General features: G+C 50.0%; 2 protein-coding genes across 7 annotated transcripts; one reads left to right on the top strand and one right to left on the bottom strand.

Moving 5' to 3' along the window:
• Positions 1-4: 4 nt before the first annotated feature.
• On the top strand, positions 5-1,067 carry LOC142029909 (beta-1,3-galactosyltransferase 2-like). Its single transcript, XM_075025137.1, has one exon. It carries the CDS (start codon positions 5-7, stop codon positions 1,064-1,066), a length of 1,062 nt encoding a protein of 353 aa, XP_074881238.1. The 3' UTR covers position 1,067.
• A 2,098-nt stretch (positions 1,068-3,165) lies between these two features.
• ILF3 (interleukin enhancer binding factor 3) lies at positions 3,166-20,641 on the bottom strand. 6 transcript variants are annotated; one of them, XM_075025089.1, is made up of 20 exons: positions 20,375-20,638; positions 16,147-16,242; positions 15,837-16,063; positions 15,336-15,516; positions 14,903-15,050; positions 13,456-13,547; positions 12,964-13,059; positions 12,553-12,664; positions 11,980-12,077; positions 11,481-11,592; positions 11,234-11,362; positions 10,750-10,949; positions 10,171-10,341; positions 9,758-9,895; positions 9,268-9,444; positions 8,736-8,889; positions 8,500-8,553; positions 4,647-5,012; positions 3,672-3,794; positions 3,166-3,452 (listed from the first exon to the last, which is right to left on the bottom strand). In XM_075025089.1, exons 2-20 carry the CDS (start codon positions 16,147-16,149, stop codon positions 3,319-3,321), a joined length of 2,715 nt encoding a protein of 904 aa, XP_074881190.1. In that variant the 5' UTR covers positions 16,150-16,242; positions 20,375-20,638; the 3' UTR covers positions 3,166-3,318. The 6 variants fall into 6 exon arrangements, with proteins under 6 accessions (XP_074881190.1, XP_074881191.1, XP_074881193.1 ...); XM_075025090.1 differs by having other exon boundaries at positions 3,663-3,794; positions 11,252-11,362; positions 20,375-20,636; XM_075025092.1 differs by having other exon boundaries at positions 3,663-3,794; positions 8,736-8,886; positions 11,252-11,362; positions 20,375-20,635.
• Between the last annotated feature and the right edge of the window lie 1,113 nt (positions 20,642-21,754).

Raw genomic sequence — 21,754 nt, forward strand, 5'->3', positions numbered from 1 at the left:
AGCCATGAAGTGTCAGCTGAGCCCGCGCCTGCTGCTGCTGCCCGTCCTGGTGTCGCTGGCGCTGCTGGGGCTGCGGGTGCAGCGCTTCGCCGAGGAACCCGTCACCACCACCCCCGCCCTGGCCGGCAGAGATGCTGCCGATCGGCAGCGCCCAGCCGGGCCGGGTTTCCACTGGCACGGGGGAGCGGCGGGCAGGCATGGCAACGCCACAGTCAAGCCGCCCCCCACCCGGCACCCGCTGCAGCCCCCCTACCCTTACCCGTACCGCTTCCTCCTCAACGAGCCCCACAAGTGCCAGGACCAGACGCCCTTCCTGGTGCTGCTGGTGGTGACGGAGCCGGGGGACACGGCCGGCAGGAGCGCCATCCGGCAAACCTGGGGCAACGAAAGCTCGGTGCCGGGGGTCTCCATCCTCCGTCTCTTCCTCCTCGGCGTCCACCCGGTGTTCCGGCAGGAGCTGCGGCCGGTGCTGGAGGAGGAGAGCCTTCTCCACCACGACATCCTCCAGCAAGACTTCTTGGACACCTACAACAACCTGACGTTGAAGACGCTGATGGGCATGGAGTGGGTGAGCAAGCACTGCCCCAACGCCAGCTACGTGGTGAAGGCCGACCGCGACGTCTTCCTCAACCTGGGTTACCTGGTACGGCAATTCCTCATTCCCCCCAAGAAGAACTTCATGACCGGTCACATCTACCGCAACACGGGGCCGCTGCGCAACAAGGGCTACAAGTGGTACGTGCCCCACGAGGTCTACCCCAACAACACCTACCCGCCCTACTGCGGCGGACCCGGCTACGTCCTCTCCGGGGATTTGGCAAGCAAAATCTACAGCGTCGCCCAAACTTTGTCCGTCATCAACATGGAGGATGCCTTCATGGGCATCTGCCTGCACGCGCTGGGCATCAGCGTCACCGACAGCCCTTGGGGTGTCTTCAACATGTACCGGATCGAGTACGAGAAGTGCCGGTTCTCCCGGTTGGTGATGGTCCATCACTACGAGCCCCAGCAGCTGCTAAAGCTCTGGCCCGGCTTCCAGGAGCCGAAGACAACATGCCACCGCTAGCCGCGGCTGGAGGGCCGAGCCGTGCCGGGGCTGCCGGGCACCGGAGCCATCCCACAGTCCCAGTGGTGGGTACCGCTGCCCCCCCGCTGCGCCGAGACTTGCCGGCTTCATCCCCTCCGGTGACTTTCTGGCCAGTCTCCGGCTCTCAAGCAGCCGCCTGGGGCCGTCTCCAAGCCTCGGGTCTCTCGGGGACCCCCCACCCCTACCGGGGACGGTTTCCACCCCCCCATTTTGAGCCACCAGCTGGTTTGCACTGCTGGAGCTGAGAGCTTTGCTCGCCGGACCAGCCACTTCACTTCATTAGATCTTTTTAATGTTATTAGTAGTATTATTGATTTTTTTGTTGTTGTTCTGAGCCAGCAGGTCGCGGTGGTCCAGGACCCCACCGGCAGTAAAGCTGTGCCTGCATTAAGTTATAGCTGATATTTATAATAAAAGGCTGAAGCCAGCCGGAGCAACTCGCCAATTGTCTCGTTTCTCCTGGTGCCAACACCGCACCTGGGCCGCCCACTGGCACGAACCCCCCACCATCCCCTCTCGTCCCGGTGTGCTGGGGAGGGAAGCGTCACCATCCCGAAACACCGGCTCAAGCCCGGCCTTTGCTTGGGCTGTTGACTCAACGCGGCCTCACCGGCGGCGGCAGAACAAGCGCCGGTTGGGGCGTTACTGCACAGGGTTTGGGTCCAGCTCTGCCACCAGCCCCCAGAGAACGAGAAACACCGGTGCAAGGTGCAAAGTTTATTCAACTAACTGCGCCGCGCCCGGAGGCGGCACATTTACACACATGCAAAACGCACATGGCCGAACGGCACCAGGGCAATAACTGATAAGGCTCCAGCTGTTTCCAGCACTGCTTAAAGGAGCTAAAGCGGCAGCTCTGGTATTATGTTTGTTGGAAAAGGGGCAGTTTTGTAGCTCAAACCCCTGCTGCCCTGCAGCTTTGGCTCAAGAGATGCGATCTGGCAGCTGGCTGCACCAGAGAGGTGCCGGAATATTTGGGAGCAGGAGCTGCTCCGCACCCTCGGTTCCCTTGGGACGACACCTGCGCGTTCCCAGCCTTGCAAATGCTGCTCCACCTTTCCCAGAAAGGTGAGTAAACTGAAGCCACTATCCCTGTTTAATTTTCTTATGGTTTTGAGGAGTGCTGTAGTTACAGGCAGGATCTGGCAGGGCTGGGAAATTGCCCAAGAGCCATGAGGATTATCTACACCAGGAAGTCCCCACTGGCCCTTGCTGTGAACCGTCACACCATGAACCTTCTCACCGCGTTCAAGGGTCTCTCCTCGAACGCCCCACCCTGTGTCAAGAATTTGGCACCTCTTCCCGACACCCACCGCAGCGCAGGAATGGAGGCGGCCCCCTCACGCAGTGGGTCTGGGGAGCCACCGCCGCCGTCGTCTCCGGCACAGTGGTTTAATCACCGGCAAAGGCAATAATTTGGTCTTACCCAAGACTCGAGCCAGCCCTGCTTGCTCCTCTGGTGGGCTCAGGCTGCCGTGCTCTCGGAAGTCCATAATCTCCTCCTGGCCAAAGCCCCTGGGGCGGTTTAGTCTTAAAACCGAGAGTTTAAGGTCATTCAAATTGCAGAAAGTAGAGAATATTCTGAATTTTGTTTTTTTTTAAGAGGCAGGAGGCTGCCGCAGTGGCGCACACCGTGAAACGACATGCTAGGAGACCAAGACATCAAGAGTTTTGTGTTTATTTGTCTACATTCAGCTTACTCCAGATGTACTGCCTGAGGGATTCAGGCATACAAAACCCACTCTTTCCCACTGGTTTTTAAAATAAAATCTTCACTTATAAAACTGAAACACTAAAGCATTAAAATACAGAAAGCTTGTTTAACTCACTTCACAAAAGCATTAACAGATGACATATCCCTTATCTATTTAAAGCCATACTGTGTTCACACTTCCACGTCAATTTTTAAATAGAAAAAGGATACTGAAATTGTATTAACTCAAAAAAAAAAAAAACAAAACCCCAAAAAATTCCTATTTAGACAAAGTTGTAATGGCAACTAACAAACCATTAAATACAGAGATGCCCAAAATACAGCTAAGTATGGAATTACAGGTACTCAACCATTAGTGACCGGTATCACAAAGAGCACTGCAACATGGAAACGGGGGGGGGGCGGGGGGCAAGGGAGGGGTTTACGTGTTTACCGTGATGCGATAAAACTGAATATTCAAAGGGTGGGTGAGCGCGGGAGGGAACAAAGCTCCGCGCCCATGGAGGAAGGGGCGGCTTTATCTGTACTGGTAATTCATGCTGTGGTCGTTTCTGCCGTAGCCGCCTTGGGACGCTTGGTAGGAGCTGGGGGGGCCGCTGTAATTTTGGCCTGAACCGGGGGAGTTGTAGTTGGACTGAGAGGAATATCCACCTGCGGGGGGGGGGTGGGGGGTGGGGGTGGAGAAGGGGAGAGAGAAGCACTCGGTTACCATCGCGGCATGAAACAACAACAAAAAGCTGTTTCAACGCAGAATCGGAGCTTTTCCTCCCATCCGGGAGCCGCTGCCAGGCAAAAGCACATGTGGATGGGAAGACGCTGCCCTCCCATGGAAAAATATATAGGGAAGTGTCGTATACTGACCTTGCTTACCTTGGTACGAGGACCCTCCGCCCCCAGATCCTCCCCCATAGCCACCGTGTGAGCCGGTGTTGTAGGAGGCACCTCCTGAATAGTTATTTCCTCCGCCTCCACGGCCGCTGTTGCCACCGTAACCTGGAAGGGAAAACGCGGTGAGCACGGCCGATCTCCCCGGCGGCAGCAGCTCTGCCTTCATCGCACCCAGAGAGAGGTTTTTGTCTGCTGTTAGCAGCAAAAGGGACGATTATTGGAGGCGAGGCGACTACCAGGGGTTCAATGAGCGAACCCATCTCCTTGGGCTGCTAAAGGCTTCACGGAGCGGCCTGGCTGCCAGGGGCAGCCGTGGGATTTCCCCACAGCTTGCACAAGCATGGGCGATCCACGCTGAGGAATGTGCGGATCCCAAGCGCTCAGCTGCCTGACACAGAAAGTAAAGACTCGATCATTAAACAGTAACTCAAGAGCAGAGCAGGCAATTCCACCTTTATCCTCCAAAAGGCAAGAGCATCTCCTCAGGGAGGAGCAGACCAGACCGCAGCACGTTTCCTGGTTGGTTGTCAATCTCAACTAATTAAATCAACTGCCCTCCAAGTGCACAGAAGTATGAGATGGTTTGGGTGGGAAAGGACGCTTGGAGCTCAGCCCGTCCAACCCCCCCTGCCACGAGCGGGGCCGTCTTCACCGAGACCAGGGTGCTCAGAGCCCCGGCCAGCCCGGCCCCGAAGGGTCCCAGGGACGGACGGGGCATCGACCCCCTCCCTGGGCAGCCTCTGCCAGGGCCTCACCCCCCTTGGCGGGAAGAATTTCCTCCCTAGAGCCGAACTGAATCGCCCCTCTTTTAGCCGAAACCCCTTCCCCCTTGTCCCAGTGCTACCAGCCCGCCTCAAAGTTACTCCTTCGTGTAGGACCACATGCCTACGGAGCGCATATTTCCTTATTATCAACAGTTTGCATTTTACTCCCCAGATAAGCTAAGCCAGCACTCACTAAATTTGCTCTCATAGTTGTAATCGGAGCCTCCGCCGCCAGGCGAGTTGTAGGAATTGGAGTAGGAGGAATAGTTGCCTTGGCCGTGGTTGTAGCCTTTCTGTTTGCCCTGTGGCGGGCCATAGTTACTGTACTGGTTTTGGTTGTAGGACTGCTGCTGCTGGCCCTGGTGGGACTGATACCCCGAACCGTAGGAGGGTTTTTGCTGTCCTCCGTGCTGCTGTTTCTTTCCACCGTGTTTCGGAGGAACCGGTGAGTTGTAGTTATCGCCGCCTTGGTAGTAGGAGCCATAGCCGGAGGAGCCGCCACCGCCGCCTCCGCCGCCGCTCCCCGAGTTGGAGTGGCCGCCGTTGCTGTAGAACTGGCCTAAACAGAGAGAAAAGGGTCAGCCCCAACAGTGGCCGTGTTTTGGAGCGGGGAGGCAGGCACCACAAGGCACAATTTTACAGGTTAAGGTTCATAACACAGTGAGATTTTTACCCTTGCAAAGGCAAGGGTTTAGGAGCGCTTTAGCTCTTACGCTGGTGAAAGGTTTAAGAAACTCCACACGAGGCCGAGAGGTGAAACATCTTGTTCATTTAAGTAGACAGGGAATTGTGAAATACATCGACATCGTACCATTGTCCAGTCACCCTGCAATCTCAGTGAATGACGCCCAGCCAGTTCTCCCACAGCTTTAATTCCAGTACGACCCCAAAGTTTAGGACTAAGCTCAGGGCTACGACAGTTTCTTTAATGCATGTTACAATAACTAACAGTTATTACTTCAATGCTCTACAAAGATTTAAAATCTGGTGCTCAAACTACATTTGAGACAAGTCAGCCATCGACGGCAGCTGATGCTTGGTCTCCGCAGCAGAGAGACACGGTAACGAGGAAGAATCTCGTTCCTGTAATGAGGAATTATGTCAACATCCATGCAGATCGCTCTAACACAGCGAGCCATCCGTCTGGATTTACACGGTGAGTGAGCAGCAAGAATCCAACGGAAATTAAGATGTGCGTGCACAGCTCATCCTATTTACCTCAAAGTTCAGGTACTACCTCCAGGATCCAAGGTTACCGAAAACCTCTAACGGATCAAAACACTCCAGAGAGCCTGGATGCGACAGCACGGTACATAGTCAAGAGTTAGTCTGGGTTTAATTTTATTTACCAAGACTACTACAGTCAAGCTCTTTGAGCGATTCTTTTCCTGCCCAATTTCTGCGAGTTGAACTTTGTGGTGTTCTTTGCGTGGGGCTTAGCGTGAGAAGACTTACTCTACAGTCAGACTTGTCATGTTACTCGAAACTAAACTTATTTTCAAGGAATAAAAGCCACTAGAATCTAACTAAAAACCTGCACCAGTGTCTGTAATGGCGTGTACGCTCGAGGAATGGAGCTACACCTCTAAAAGAAGGAAAGATTTGCTAGTGCCTCCTCTGAAATGGAGGAGAGGTGGGGGAGAATTTAGTAAAAAAAGGAGACAAAAGAGTAAAATCTCGTGCCCTTTGCTTCTGCAATTCTGTGTGAAACTACCAGGACAACTCACAGGGAAGCTGAATCCCAGGTCAGTTCCTAAATTCTGGTTGTGTTTGTATTGTGAAGAGCTGCAGCTCTTCAAGGCACCTAGCTTTTCATTTTTTGATCATTCAATTGATTCTTGTCTACACCCCCTGCACTACAGGTAAGACTTTCTACGCAAGAGGTTTTTTCCTCTTCTGCAGAAGATCACGATTTAGTTCTGCAGAAACGAGGTTCTGTAAAAAAAATTATCTCCAGCCAAGAACACCAAGGCTGTAGCAAAATATTTTCTGCTGAATGAGAGACACCTCGCTCTGTCACTTGTATTACAATCCCTGTCTTTGGTTCCAGTACAGGGTTATGACTGGCAGCATGTAAATTCAAGCTGCAGATGCTGGAAGTTGATCTCTCCCAAGTCAATATTTCCGGAAATTTCATTTTATACCAACACTTCATATTTAACTATGAAGTTCTCATGCTGTTTGACATTGGATTATTTTTGACTTTCCCCAAATCAAAGCTAAGGAATAAAACTATCCAGCACACAAGCAGTTACTCTAACAGGTAGTCGCCTAGAAACCGGCAGTTTTCCACCTCATTCAGGACAGGATCTGCTCCCTTGTATAAAAAGTCAATATCTCAAACAATAGCTCTCTAAACAAGATAGGGCATGCATCATTATTATTGTAAGTATCTGCTAAACACCTTGGACTTTTTTTTTTGTTGTTTTTTTAAACCTGGTGCTTTGTAGGTCAGAGGTTTTTTTTGTTTGCTTTGTTTTTGTTTAGCTAGTTTAATTACTGAGTTAACTCAAATGTTGTTGAGCCTCACAAGTTAAACGAATGCAACGGTGCAGGCTTTGCAGCTAAAAACAGTGACAAACAAAATTACAGTTTTAAAAACAAATACCGTAGCAAGAATAAAGGACCAAACACTTGGAATTCAGAGACTCAGGTCTCGACTGGCCAATTGCGACATTTCCCGCAATTCCCGATTCCGGTGAAATTTAATTCTCCAGGCAATTAGGTACTTGTAGGGCAACGAATGTTTTCCAGCATGGTTGCCTAGCCGGCAGAGCCGTTAAGTGCTTTAGGCCCTTTATGCTTGGCTCAAGAAAGCCCATTTTCACGTTAACGAACAAATCCATGCATTTTCAGAAGTTACTAACATGGTTACACTAACCCCTAACGCCTGGATATTTATTGTATCAGGATCGGAAGCACAATTACAATACCTTTGAAAGTACACTAGCTACCAGCCACAACAAGTCACATCCCTCAGCGTTAATCCACCAGCGTGTTACAAAGGATGTAGGATTGAACTTTAGCACACACGATTCCACGTACAAGTCAACATTTCGCATGCTTAAAAAGCTGGGCTGTACTATATTCAGAGATGTTGAAAAGTCTTCCCAATATCGAGAGGCATGTACCCAATTGCTGGGATTTATTAAAAGGCTCAAATTTTGTACAAAACCTGCTGTAAATTAAGACAAAGGTAGATTAAAACACTTCAGTTTCTTAAAAATAAAGTAATGCTTTCCATAAAAAGCAAAGATGGGCTTTTTGCCTTTACGCTGAACGGAGCTGGCTTGGAAATTTGTGCCAAGTGCACAAAAACATTCTCGGATAATTGGTTCCCCCTGTTGTGTACATCGATACAACCAAGTTCAAAGGCAAATCACAATAAAAACTGCCACTGTCTTAAGTTCTGCAGGCTAAGAGAGTTTCAGACAAGCTGCGGTGAAAAGCCACTGTTGAGAAACCCAGTGAAGCACAGGGACACAGCACGAACACTTTGGGTTTTGGAGTTCGAGAAAATTGGAGTAAAAAGCTGTTTTTTGTGCAATACTTTTAGATGATCTAGGAAGACCCAAAATCATGATAGCCGTAGCAGTCTGTGAAAAAGTCACCTACAAAAGGGGGAGACAGAGCAGAGAAAAAAAATTAGAATTCTTTTGAAGATGGCAAAATGCGCCACATTTGAAAGTCATGTTTTAGATTTCTCTGCTCCTGTCACCCCCCAATGAAGGCTTCTTCTCAAGACCAATCGCTGTGTATTTTCAGGAAAATCACATTCAAAAGTGTGGCCGATAGCTTCACGTGGCTTAAAGCAGAGAAATTTAAAATATTCACAGTTTTAGAGGAAAGGTGAAGTCACGTGGATTCGCGTTTTAACTTTTTAACGAGTACACGAGCCATCTTTCATTACTTCTCATTCAAAAAAAAAGAGAACCCCTTACAAGAGGGCTTCCGCACAAGCGCATCACCGCACGGTGCGACCCAGTCTGAGTTTCACACCCCCAGCAGATCGATGCGTTTCCAAATTTAAGATGAAGAACACTTACTATAGCCTGCCGTCGCAGAATTGCCTCCATAACCATAGCTTCCATATCCAGCACCTAGATTAGAAGAAAACGTTTAAATAAAAAGGAAATCGAAGCATATGAAGGCCTCGAACTTCCCGTCGCGCTACAAGACGCCACAAAACTCTAGCAGGGATTAATTTGCCTGTCGGGGTTTGGGTAGTTTGTGGTACATTTAGGGTGGAAAGAGTCAGGACAAGGCGCAGGCAGCATCTCACCTGCATTCATGTAGCCGCCGTGATTGCCACCGAATCCGCCCCTGCCTCTTCCGCGGCCTCGGATGTTGCCGCCTCTTCCACGACCGCGCATGTTGGGTGGAGGGGGCACTTCGTTGTGCATGGGGCCTCCCATTCCAAAACCTGGGTTGTGCTGCTGAGGGAAGAGAGACGTGTTACCCAGCTCTGGCTCCTGAGCCTTGCCTCCAAGGTGAAAACAAACCTTCCAAGAGGATGTCAGGAGCTCTAGAACACATCAGGTACCCGCCTGCCTTAAAAAGAAGAAGGGCTAAGCCAAAAGCAACGGGGGCAGGTACCAAATAAAAGTCACGTCCAGAAAACAGAGGCTGTCTTCCGTAAAACCGGATGGTATTTCTGCTTTCAAGCCCAATGGCCGTTAGCAGATCCTGGTTTCCCTCCACACCTTAAATTACTTCCCCTCCCAAAAAGGGATTAAAATCATAGAGCAGGAGACAACTGTACTACAGGACCATTAGTGACGCCACAAAGTCATTGAATTGTGACATTTACTTACTTTTACGGCAAACTTGGGTCCTCCCCTAGCTGGCACGGGGGGCCTCTTCTTCTTATTTTGCTCAATGGCAACAGGAGCATCTGGGAACAACTTCTCTAGCGCAGCCAGAGCGGCGTAGGCTTTTGCCACCTTCTTATTTGAACCAGCTCCTTGGAATTTCTGCCCGTCAACCTCCACCTTTAAAAGTGATTAAATCATTGCATGTAAGCGGAAAGGGCAGGAACAGAAGCTGCCACTTGGTAAAAGTAACCGTTTTTTCTGGTGCCTGCAAACAATTCCAGAAGTTGGAAGTGCTCAAGGTCAGGTTGGATGAGGTTTTGAGCAACCTGACCTACTGAAAACATTCCTGCCCACTAGATGATCTTTAAAAGGTCCCTTCCAACCCAAACCGTTCCGTGATTTTATGATTTTAAATTCTCATGAAGTAACTAAAATTACAGATATCCGAGTTGGGATGAAGGCACAGAGCAGGGACCAGAAGTCACCTCACCTCCATGACAAAGCGCTTGTCATGACTGCCGCCTGTTTCTGAAATCAGTTCGTATTTCAGCCCGCGCCTTTTCTCGTTGAGCTCCATCACAGGATTCTTGCCATGCTTTGTCAGAATTGGTCCCTGTTGTTTCACATTCTGGAAGCAGATAAGCAGCAATGAAACTCCAAGAAAAAAACCTAATGGGCTTGAAGGTGCTTCTGAAACACGTAGTTTGGAAAACATCTTGAAGAAGATAAGCTTGGAATAAGCTTGCCTGATGTTTTTACCTCGTAAATTGTATCGTGACAGTAACTGAACTGTACAGTGCGCCATTATAGCAACCTGGTGCTAAAAGGCGCTTCCAATGACGTCCTACAACATCATCCCAAAGAATGAGAGCCACCCATTTCCCCTTCTTTGACTGCGCTCACCTCTGGGGTTTGATCTGAAGGAGGAGACGCAGCAGTGGGCGTCGAGACAGTTTCTACTACAGGAGGAGGAGCAACAACGACCGGTTTCTGCTCTGTTTCCTCTGCTGATTCGTCTCCTTTCCCAGATTCTTTGCCCTCCACTCCTGTGGGTAAACCCATATCTTGCAACACCTAGGGTAAGGAGAGTTGGAGAGATTACTGAACAGCACTTAGCTCAAAGAACCACTGGCTCTCATGTGCCCTACCCATTTTGGGGTAAATACTCGAGAAGGCTGCTCAAGAATCTTTTCATTAATTCTGTTCAAGGGCTAGGCATTCCCCAAATCCCGCAGGCACTTCAAGGCCTAGGAGGTACAAAGTCCTCTGCCCTGAGACCTCATGCATAACAGACTACACTGTCTTGGTGTTTAACTTTCTCCCCTGTCTGTCCTGAAGGGTTTATGACATTTTTCATACAGGGTTGTTGTCACGACTGTCATCACCATCAATCTGGTTGCCCTTTTCAACTTGGAGAGGTCAGCAATCAAACTGCCTCCTAGCGAGAGCCCTCTGGCAGGAATTAACGTACACAGCTCTTACCTTCACTGCCACGTGCAATTTGGCTGTCTTTTTGGAAGGTCCTGATGCCTCAAACGTGCTGCCATCAATTTCCACAGACATTGTAAAGATAGGAGCGTGAACAGGACCGGTCTGAGAGACAAGTTTGTACTGGAGCCCGGGTTTTAGCTGGTTTAGTTTCATCAGTGCATTCATGGCCTGGGGAGGTTCGAGTTTTTCCTCTGAATAGAGAAAAAAAACCCAGAAGTTTGGGGATGTTTGTCACCTCTTTCAAAGAAGCATAACTGATTTCAGACAAGCTCTGATCTGTGTTTTCCTCCTTGTAAGAGTTTAAGTTATATCAAGTAAAAATCTTACAGTGTTAAGGTTTTGGTTTTTTTAAATTCACATGCCCTGTAGCCCCTATTCACAGTGTCACCCGAGACCAAACGCTTGCAAGAGTTCTTCCGCAACCTGCCCCCCGCCTCAGCCTGAGAACAGCTCTCGGGTAGCCATTTGTACCTACCTCTTGTTAACTCAATACCTTTTTTCTGAATCTTCTTTTTCTTTTTGCTGGGAGATTTCTCCTCTCCGTCCTCCTCCATTGGACGCTTCATTGGGGTGACAGCGTACGTTGTACTGGGAGGAATCTGGACTGTAACAATCACAACAAAAACCCCTAAGTATTCCAGTTTCCAGCAACAAGAGCAGCAAAAAGCCTTGGAAACATGGTTTGTGGGGTTCGCCCCCCCAGCCCGCCTCCAAGTACCTACCAGTATAGTCAACAGGGTTTTCGTTCTTTGGTTTCTTGGGCATTTTGGAAGGTAGGGGATCCATCCCCAAGACTTTGTGAAGCTGGCCAAAAGCAGCAAGTCTCAGAGCATGCTAGAAAGATTAAACATGTGTTACTGGGACGCACAAACGGCTCCACCAATCTCTGTTCCCTGCACAGTTTCAGACAGGAACATTCTACCCACCCCTACACAGAAATCCTCATCAGTTTAAATAGGACTCTCTGAATTTTTGAAGTTCAACCCAAAATACGGGTCATGGTAGCAAGTCACTATTTAAAACCTGATACTTTGCTTCTGGTTGGCCAAGCTACAAATTCCTTATTGGTGTGGGACCCATTTGTATTTCTTTTACTTGACTAGATATTAAAAAAGTTAACACCGACCTCCGTGAGGTTACTATACTACCATTAACCAATATGGAAGTTCAGAGTCAGTTGAACTGATTAAGTTTTCGTAACATCTGTAGTCAAAACTATACCTGAGCACTCTGTGTGATATCTTCCCTTTGTTGTCTGTCTAGATGCCCAATAGCATCAGTGGCTTCTTTTTCACAAGGATCATAAATACCAGAACCATCTGAAGGCAGGAAACAAGGAAGATATGCAGAGAATTATCCTGGTGTTTCTAAAGAAACTAAACTAAGTATTCCCTTGGCATCAATCAACACTCATCTCGAAGAAGAACACGGACTGACATGATCCATCCAATGTCCAACATTCTGAAACTCGTCTGGACCATTTTACATGTACAATTACCAGTGAAGCTGGTCACGACCACTCAGGGAACCAATTTTACGCTTGCAGAAACTGGTACCTCTCTCTACGGGGGTTTAACGTCATGGGTCCGTAGCTTTGAACACACGTGCCCTAAGTAACAGCAAGGTACTGTAGTACCCGTGTACGCTGGGGGCTTTCTGAGCTCCGAATCTAGGCTGCCCGCACATATAACAAGGGACTTCTCAAACACTAAGTCAAGGTAACCGCGCCTCGAAGCTTCAACCGCGTTTCATTTCAGCTTCGCTTTGAAATGTAAATGCAGAGAACCACCTAACCTGGCATAACGATTCCCGAGGCAAGGCATTCAAGAACTCTCCTCAGAGCCTCGCCAGCGCCCATGGGTCTGTTAGCAGTTCCAATAGATTTCTCACACAGCAGCTCTAGAGGCTGAAAGACAGTTTGGAAAAGTGAGAGGAGCAAAGGTAGGCGCTTGCGCTGCCATTACAGCCAGAAGCTGCTTCAAATCCACAAACGATTAACGATTTACACTGTAGAAATCGTTAACTGATAAAACGATTTACACTGTAGATGTTTGAAATGTATCTTTTAAGGGCAGAAACCTTGTTCGTACTACATAAACCTCTAACGTATGAAACAGAATGTGCGCAGACTGAAGAGAGCTGAACACCAGCTTGGAGAAGTGGTACCAAACCCCCAAAACACGAAACAAAAAAAGGAAAAATTACCCATCCTCTCAGTGGTGCCCAAGTAGGAACCCGAGTACACAGATCTCGCAACACTCGTATCACTATGACGCACGACTTCAGCCCGTTAGCCCTGGCCTAGAATAAGAATCAAAAGCAGACACACATTCAATAAAAACACCAAAACTGCTCATTCGCAGACATTCATTTTTGCGGTGCTACTTTGTCAAGGGTAAACAGTATTTCGCATTACCATTTTATAATTTATAACAATAACTGGAGTGTACAAAGGCAACATTACTCTTAACACAAAGCAGCAGCTATGCATCTACTCTTTAAAAAAGGTTCCTTCCAAACGTTTAATTCGCTTAAGTGCTTCTTTAGCAACTGTACCGTTGACAGACGCTAAGTCCAGCACGTCTAACTATCATCCGACGTTAAAGTATTTTAAATAAAAAAAAAAAAAAAAAAGTTAGCCCCTTAATAGTTTACAAATTTTCTACTTAAAGACAAATATAAGAACAAAATGCAAACCTGGAACCACTTGGCGTGTCGCAGTGACGCCAAGGCAGCAAGGCATTTCTGCCTGTCCAGAACGTCCGGGGAGTCGTTGACTGATAGCGTTTCTATTCGTGGATGGAATAAGAAGACAAGGCACAGTTTGACCAAGGGGGTTCTGTCAGGCGGAGAGGGGATGAGGCAGCTTCCTAACGGGCAGCTGAGGCTCCCAAAAGATCCTGATCTAGATCCTGTACCTGGAAGGATGGGTCTGCAGTGCGCTCGCCTAGCGGCCTTGCTTAGAAATTAAAACTGCAGAGAGGGGGGGAAGTTCAATTAACAGGGACAGACTGAAATCTATTCTGTGAGGAGGAGATGGGGCGTGAAACTCGATGGGAGAGGACAGAAATCCTTTGCGACTCGAATGAAGTGGTAGCGTATGAGGCCAGTAATAGGTAACAAAGGGAAATTTATAATAAACCCCCACTCTGTGTTTAGCTTTAGTGGAGAAGTGGGGGGAAAAGCTTTGTGAGGATCAAGGGAACCCCCTCCGCCCATAAGGCTTGACTGCCCTGGCCCCAACCCGTGACAGAGAGCGTCCTGTTGGTCAAAGGTCCAGCGTCCCTAAAATTGACAAACTAGAAGGCTTGGTAGACGAGGTCAGATATCAAAACCATAGACAGTCAATAGAGCACAAAGATATCTTCCAGTCTGTGCTGCAGCAAAATTGAAGATATGGTTTGAAAAAGCAAAAAGTTTCTCAAGACCAGGGTTTTAGATAAGGCTAGTGCACAGAGCGAGCGTTTGACATCCACCAATTCGACAGCGCGATGCCTACGATACAGAACCCATCGTAGTGAAGCAATTCAAGCGCAAAAAAAACCAGTCTGTGAATTCTTATTCCAAAGGGAATTTGAGAGCGAATGGAGAAGCTAACTTTATCCAAAACTCTGCATCACTTTCTGGAATTCTGAACTTTAGCTGATGAAACAGCCAATCGAGGAGACCCAGAGCAGCTATCATTCTTGCTGCAACACAAACTGCGTGGAACATCCAATTTCATGTACATGCAAGTCATTTAACAAGAAGCCTTCAAGAATCTTTTTAAATGTATCTGGTTTATATGTTTATGTCACTGTGCAGGCCACTTACGTGGCTAGGTACAAAACAAGATTAATACAACAAGATGACGTATTAGTGAACTAAAGGCCCAAGAAAAAAAAAATAAAAGAAAAAGGATTAAAAAAAAAAAAAAAAAAGGAGCAAAATCCCATCTGAAAGGTGCTACTCAGTTTCAGAAGCTCAGTCCGCATAAACCGTGACCGTGATCTCATGAGGTTGGTGTTGTCATACGGAATTTTGAATTTGCACAAAAATAATCGTTGCCGCTTCGGCTGAAACTGAAGAGCACTCTTTAACAGTGAATTAGCAACGGAAATGTACGGGTTTCCACCGACTGTTGGCTGTTTTCAGTCTTCCATACCTCCAGCTAACTGTTTTTCCATTTCTTCTCTGACTACGGGCGACGTCAAGTGGATGGTCAGTGTCAACGGCGGCTCTTTTGTGTTCTTAATTACAATTGCAGCATCACCAACTGACTGGATTATTTCGTATTTGTCTTCGGTAATAGCCTGCAATAAAATTTCACCACTTAGCAGAAGTCTTAATTCATTTCTGAGTGATTTGCAACATTCTTTTCCAGCAAAAACCAAGGTCTATAAACAAAACTTCAGCTAATAAAAGGAAGTTCATTTATCAAGGCAATTCCAGAATAACACTACATGCCTATAAAAATTACTTTTCCAAGACAGAAAAAGGGTATCAAAACAAACGTCATCAGTACCTTTTTAACCATTTAAAACCTATTTCGGTTGTTCTGTCACAAGCACGCACAAACATTGAAAGGTTTTACTCACAGCAAGCTGTACTCCGAGATTGTCAGCTACTTTCTCCAGGAGATCTGTGGTGGGTTTATCTTTGCACAAAAGAACTAGCTCAAGATCCAAGTCCCCCTTCAGTAACAGGCCTTTTGCTACCAGCCCTACACGCATCACTCCACGCAGGGTCCTAGTCAACTGCTCTGTGGCCTTCTGATCCCTGCAAATACACAGGCTACAGTCACGATGGCTTCAAAACTACAAGAAGTTAACTGCAGCCAGGTAAGCACGAACGCTCAACCCAAGCTAAGGGATAGAGCTGCAAAGATTAAACACACTGCACGACCCCCGCTGAAGGATTTACTACACCTGCACAGGAACAGTCACTTCAGCCCGGGGTTAGTTAATTCCTCTTAATTCCACAGCCAGGGGAAACAACTCTTCCACCTCCAGTGAGCGGATTTTTACTAATCTAAGTAAGAAGGTGCTACTACTTCCGACAGTGCCCCTTAGAAACACGTGTTTGATGATGTTCCTTACCCTCCTTCCTTGTTTTCCTCTTCAGCTGCTGTCTCCATGGACTCTGTTTCTGGCTGCTCCCCACTGACTTTTTCTTGCTCATCGATCCAGTCGGAGACAGCTTTGAGCGCTCGCTCCGTGTGGGACACCATATTCTGAACTGCCTCCAGCTCCTCTTGCGTCGGGTAAACGGCCGAATGTTTGGCCATCACATGGCGGTCGTCGTTCACAAAAATACGCATTGGTCGCTGAAAAGGGATTTTAGAACAGTTTTAGAGAGAGCTGAAATGCGGATATTCATCTCGTGAGCCTGAAACCTCCCGATCCTTACCATTTTTGCTTTTGAATGTCTGTCCAAGCCTTCAAAATGTGCTTATTTAGATTCTTCCACCAAAAAGACTGTACCAGTACCACACTTTTCCGTAATCTGAAAGCAACAGAAAACCAGTTAGCAACGCTGGCAGGCTGGTCCATCCCCGCAGCCTGCTTGCTGACTGTGCGTAGGAACAGAAATAACTGAATTGATAATTGGAAGCAATAACAGAAATGAGAAGCATGCAAACTTGTTAGTGAAAGCCCCGTTTTCCGCTCCTGATGACTTATATTCTTAAGACATGAACAGTGCCCATGATAACAGTTACAGCCAATGTTGTCACACTGCTGTCACCCCAACTTGCAGAGGCTGCCCTCAAAGAGGGTTTGCATTAACTGCTCAGTTTTACCTGCCCAGCAGTTTAACGAGCACCATACGCTCATTTACCATCCACCAGCTCAGCCGTGGAGCAACGGCCAAGCACGCCGCACACGGCAAACACTTTGAACCATTCCCTCATACAACGGCCCGCAGAAGCAGAGACATCCCAGCAGCCTGAGCTGCACCCAACTGCTTGATTTTCCCTCCTACTGCTCGTCCGCAGCCGTAAGTATATTATTTTGGCTCCTTATTCCCAAGAGGCTTTCCCATTGAAATTGGATTTTTCCAAAAGCTCCTGCTCATATTTCTAAAACAAAGCACACTGAAGGTAAAGCATTCCCCGATACACGCTGGAGCAGCCTGCTGGGAAAATTAACAGTCCACACGCTAATAAAATTCCACGAAGTAAAGAACCACACTGCCATTGCCCGGTTGCCAAGCGAGGCGATAGCTTTCATTCATGCTACTCAGATCTCTTTGCCACATACCACTTTTTACCCCAAATTCATTTTACGGCCCCAAAGTAAACAAGCCTGCTTTTAATTAGGATCAATATGAGACAAGTTAGGTGGCTCCATCGAGTCTCTTCACCTACTTTATCGGGCAGAAATAGTATAAACCTACACCAACATACCTGCTTTTGAAGCAAGCGCTCTCAACTCCTAAAATTCAACAGACTAAGCTGAAATTGCAACAGCTTAGTTCCAAACAAGAAGCCGTTTTCGAAGGGAACTAACCCACCCCGATAGCCTAAGCCCCAGCCGAGGTTGTGAACTTCTTTTGTTAAAATTCAAGCACTTTGTTGCTCAGTTTTAGCCAAGGGGCCTTCGAGCAGAGAAACATTTGCATCCTGCAGGACTGGCTTATGCTTTGTGGGAGAAGACAGCTTCCCAAGATCGCCTTCAGATGCAAGCAGGCTTCTGGCAAGAACTTCAAAATGCCACCCTGCACCCACCAGGATCGACTCTTTGGCATCAGTATCGTCATTTCCCGTGCAACTAGCGTAAGAATCAGCAGTTGCTTGATTCACAGTCATTAATTTGACCAAACATCTTTAATAAAACTCTCGATTTACCTCTAACTGAAACCACACAGGGGCAATCCCAGTCCTGCAAACACCCAATGTTTCACGGTAACTCCAAGAATTGCGAAGTGCCATTTAAAAGCCTTAGCACAAGTGAGGCAAAGGAAGAGCCTCAGCACCTGAAGATGCTGGAGATGAAGGTCATCGTCATCTGCATCCACCAGCTGTTTCACTTCATTGTACAACCAAGTACACACCAAAACTGCCTGGTAACTAACGCTTTTGGAAACACTGCTGGAGAAACTCGTCAATCACGCCTCAATGATTCCAGAGCTCACAACCAAATCCTGCTTCTCTGGAAGTCCTTCCGTTTTGAATGAGTTTCACTCAAAATGAAACCAGACTGAAGCTTGCTTTTGCTTTTTTCCACTGGAACCTGCCTCAAATCAGCCCCTTCCCAGCCTCGCTGGTCATTGCTACGTACAGCTCGCAAACCCAACGCTTTACTTTTTACGCTTTACAGATGACACAAACTGCAAGTAAGCCCAACTGATCTTAAGTATGAAGTGTCAAAGATACTGGAATAGTATAAAGTGTCCAGGATACTGGAATAATAATAAAACAAGTAACTAACTGCCCAAATACTTAGTGCTTTACTAGAGTAATGCCATTACAACTCTATAAAGTAACGTGAAGGGCCTGGGCAGAAATCGGGACCCTGCTGCGCTACTTGTTTTACAAACAGAGCTGGGGCTCACAACCTGAAGAATTTTCTAGGATAAAATTGGGAAAGCTCATTTCCTCAAGCCGCCGTCGCTGTACAGACTATTCCACGGCACAGAAATACCTCCGATTCCAATCCTGCAAATATTTATGCACAGGACGACTTTGGTAGTGTTAGAAATCCGGATCTAACTGTAATTAAACCCAGATGTTAGTGCTCACTGAGCGGGGAGAATTATTCCCAAGCTACCTGCAAGAACCCACAAGGCATCTTCTCATGTTTGCGGGTGCCAGCCTCCCAATCCGCTCCTGCGTTGGACTGCACCCTGAAGAACTCGTACACTCTGTACGCAGCTATTTTTCTTAAAGCTCCCTTAATTTCCTCCAAGCAAGGTAAGAAATAAGTTGAAATACAACCTAGTGAGGCAGCTGTTTCTACAGTCAGAAAATACTACAACAGCCTCAGAAACGAGTGTCCCGTTCCCTGCGATTTCTAAAGACGGACGTTAGCGCTCTTGAAATCACTGAAGTTCCTTTCAAGTGAGAACCCAGGAGCTGATGCTGCAGCATCACAGGATTCATGCCTCTTGGGGAAAAGAATCACAGAACAAGTTAAAAATACAAACGTGCTCAATAACACCCAATTTCTGACATTGCTCTTGAGGCCGATCATCACTAAAATTTGAGAAAAAGGAGAAACTTTTAAATTCCACCCTTGTTTTAAGCCTCACCTGCTCTACTCTCCCCCTCCTACTATTTCCACTACCAGCTTGATTTCACCAACAAACTTTCCACTCAATTCGAGTCTTCCGACAGCAGGAGCAGACTCTCCAAAACATTTGTTGGGGTGGGGGCGGATGAGAAAACGAGAATGCAAAAGGTTGAAAACTCGGCCCTAGATCAGGGGAAAGCTTAACGCACGTGAAGAAGCTCATTTTCTTTTAAAAACCTTCTACGTTTTAAGAAAGAATTAGTCATTTTTAGCCTATCGTACCTGAAGAGGATGACTGAAGGGGTGGAAAGCCTTAATGCCTGGCTTTTGTTTGCGTGGGGATGGCTGCCCTGGCAGGCAAAGCTCTTCCAGGTCTAAGGACATGACAGCATCTATTCCCCATCACAAGGCTACCTGGCCGACCGAGGTGACGGCAAACAAAAGCTGTTGGCTCATGCAAAGTGGATTTTTTAAAAAATTTTTTTCTGAACCGTCCAGCTACAAATAACAGGATCGATGAGAACAAGGGGAATTGCAAGGAAGCGATGGGAGAACCCGGATAAAAACCCTGGAGAGTGAAGTTTAGGAGAGGAGAGCGCGGTCCTGTCCCTGAGAGGAAGAGGTAGGGATTTAAATCACACCAAAGGGGATGTTTCCACCTCACCTGTGCCAAGCCCCCCCCCCCCCCCCCCCCCCCCCCCGAGACAGCGGGGAGAAGCCTGCAGGCCCCAGGGGGGGGTGTGGGCGGGACGGGTCGTGTCCTTCCCCCCCCAGGACCGACCTTTCCCTCCTCCCCGCTCTCACACGGGCAGCACCGCCCGGCCCCACGCGGGAACCGACGGCCACGGGGGGGGGTGGTTAGCGGAGGCGGGGGGGGTGAAGGGGCAGGCGGGCCGCTGCCGCCATTTGCAAACGCGGCGAGAACAAAGCGGCGGCGGCGGCGGGAAATGGGGGTGGTGGTGGGGGGGCTGGAAAGTGAGCACGGCGCGACACCCCCCCCACCCCCCCCCAAACCGGACGCGACCCCCCCACACCCCCCAGCGCGAGGGGCGGCTCCGGGGTGGGGGGGGTGGGGGAACCTGAGGGAACACACACGTAGCACAGTAGCACAGACCTCTCCCCCCCCTTCCCTTCCAATTCCTGAGCCCCCCCAGTCCTCCCCTCACTCACCCCCGGCCCAACGGCCGCCCGCCGCCATTTTGTCTCCACAGCACAATGGGCCGAGCGGGAGGGAGGGAGGGGAAGGAGGGAGGAGAAGGGGGCCGGGTCACCGCCGGCGCGGCCCGCGGCTCGCCGCCACCCCCCCCACCTCAACCCCCCCCTTTACCCCCCTCCTCCGCGGCTTTGCCCCCCCCCGCCCCTCACACGCACACACACCCCCCCCCCGCTCCAAAACACAGGCCTACCCGCCCTCCTCCGCGGTCCGTCCCCCCGGGGTTGGGAAAGGCAACGCGGTTCCTACCGGCGGCGAAACGGGGCGGAGGGGGTGGTGTGTGTGTGTATGTGTAATGGGGAGGGGGGGAGCGGGAGGCCTCCTGCTCCTCCCTCGGCGGCGGCGGCGGGGCCCGGGCCTGGGCCGGGGCCGGGGCCTGGCCGCGGTGCGGGGCGCAGGGGGGTGCGGGGTGCGCGGATGCGGCGGGGCGCGAGACTGCAGCGCGGGGGGCGGAGCCGCCGGCCGGCGGGGGGCGCGCGGCTGTGCGCGAGGAGGGGAGGGGAAGGGAGGGAGGGAGGGGGGGGGCGGAGGAGGGGGCTGGGGGGGGGGCGTGAGTGTGAGTGTGTGAGTGTGAGTGAGTGTGAGAGTGTGTGTGTGTGTGTGTGTGTGTGTGTGTGTGTGGCTGGCGGAGGGGCGGGAGTAGGGAGTCACGTGGAGCGCGGTGGTGGGAGCCAATGGGTGAGGCCGGCGGGAGGGTGACGGAGGTGGGAGGTGCTTTGGTGGGAGGGGGCGGCGCTGCGCAGGCGCAGAGGGAGGGAGGGGCGGAGCGGGACCGGTGGCCTGAGGGGACCGGGCTGAGGGGGCTGGTGGGCTGAGGGGGACAGTGGCCTGAGGGGAACAGGCTGAGGGGAACAGTAGTCTGTGGGAACCAGTGGCCTGTGGGAACCAGTGGCCCGTGGGGACCAGTCTGAGGGGGCTGGTCGCCTGAGGGGAACAGTAGTCTGTGGGAACCAGTGGCCTGAGGGGACCAGTGGCCTGAGGGGAACAGTCTGAGGGGACCAGCGGCCTGTGGGGACCAGCCTGACAGGGCTGGTGGCCTGAGGGGACTGGTGGCCTGAAGGGACCAGTCTGAGGGGGCTGGTGGCCTGAGGGGACCACCCTGAAGGGACCAGTGACTTGTGGGGACTGGTGGCCTGAGGAGAATGTGGGGCACAAAGGGTCCTGGGGTGCAGGGGAGGGCAGCCCCTGAGGGCCTGGGTGCAGGGCTGCCCACCAATGGGGCCCTGAGGCCTCGGAGGGGGCAGTGGGCCAGCTGCCCACCGTGGAGGTGAGCCCTTCGGGACGGGGAAGGGCTGCCGCTTGGATTTGTGCCGACATCCACTGACATCCCGGCCCCAGGGCCGTGAATCTCGGGGCAACCAAGAGCAGGGTTTGGCCAAGAGCTCACTGTCCCACGTAGAAAGACAGGAGTCGCTGCAATATAGGGATGATCTATAGCAGGGCATGAGTCCTATAGGCGCAGGGGACATCGATGGGTGACTGTCACCTTCTGTGGAGCAGCCGCCTGCGATGTGTTGGTGTGGCGGCAGAGGGTGCCACCCAGCCACAGCCACAACTCGTTAGAGCGGTAATG

This window comes from Buteo buteo, chromosome 4 (genome assembly GCF_964188355.1).
Source record: "Buteo buteo chromosome 4, bButBut1.hap1.1, whole genome shotgun sequence".
Taxonomy (NCBI): domain Eukaryota; kingdom Metazoa; phylum Chordata; class Aves; order Accipitriformes; family Accipitridae; genus Buteo; species Buteo buteo.

Bases quoted from the DNA above. Each gene is read 5' to 3' on its own strand.
- LOC142029909 (XM_075025137.1), top strand. From the start codon at position 5: ATGAAGTGTCAGCTGAGCCCGCGCCTGCTGCTGCTGCCCGTCCTGGTG.
- ILF3 (XM_075025088.1), bottom strand. The intron at 8,887-9,267 runs GTAAGTAAATGT...TTCCCTCAGCAG, and splicing joins GACCCAAGTTTGCCGTAAAA to CACAACCCAGGTTTTGGAAT. The intron at 3,795-4,646 runs GTGAGTGCTGGC...TTTCCCTTCCAG, and splicing joins CAACTATGAGAGCAAATTTA to GTTACGGTGGCAACAGCGGC.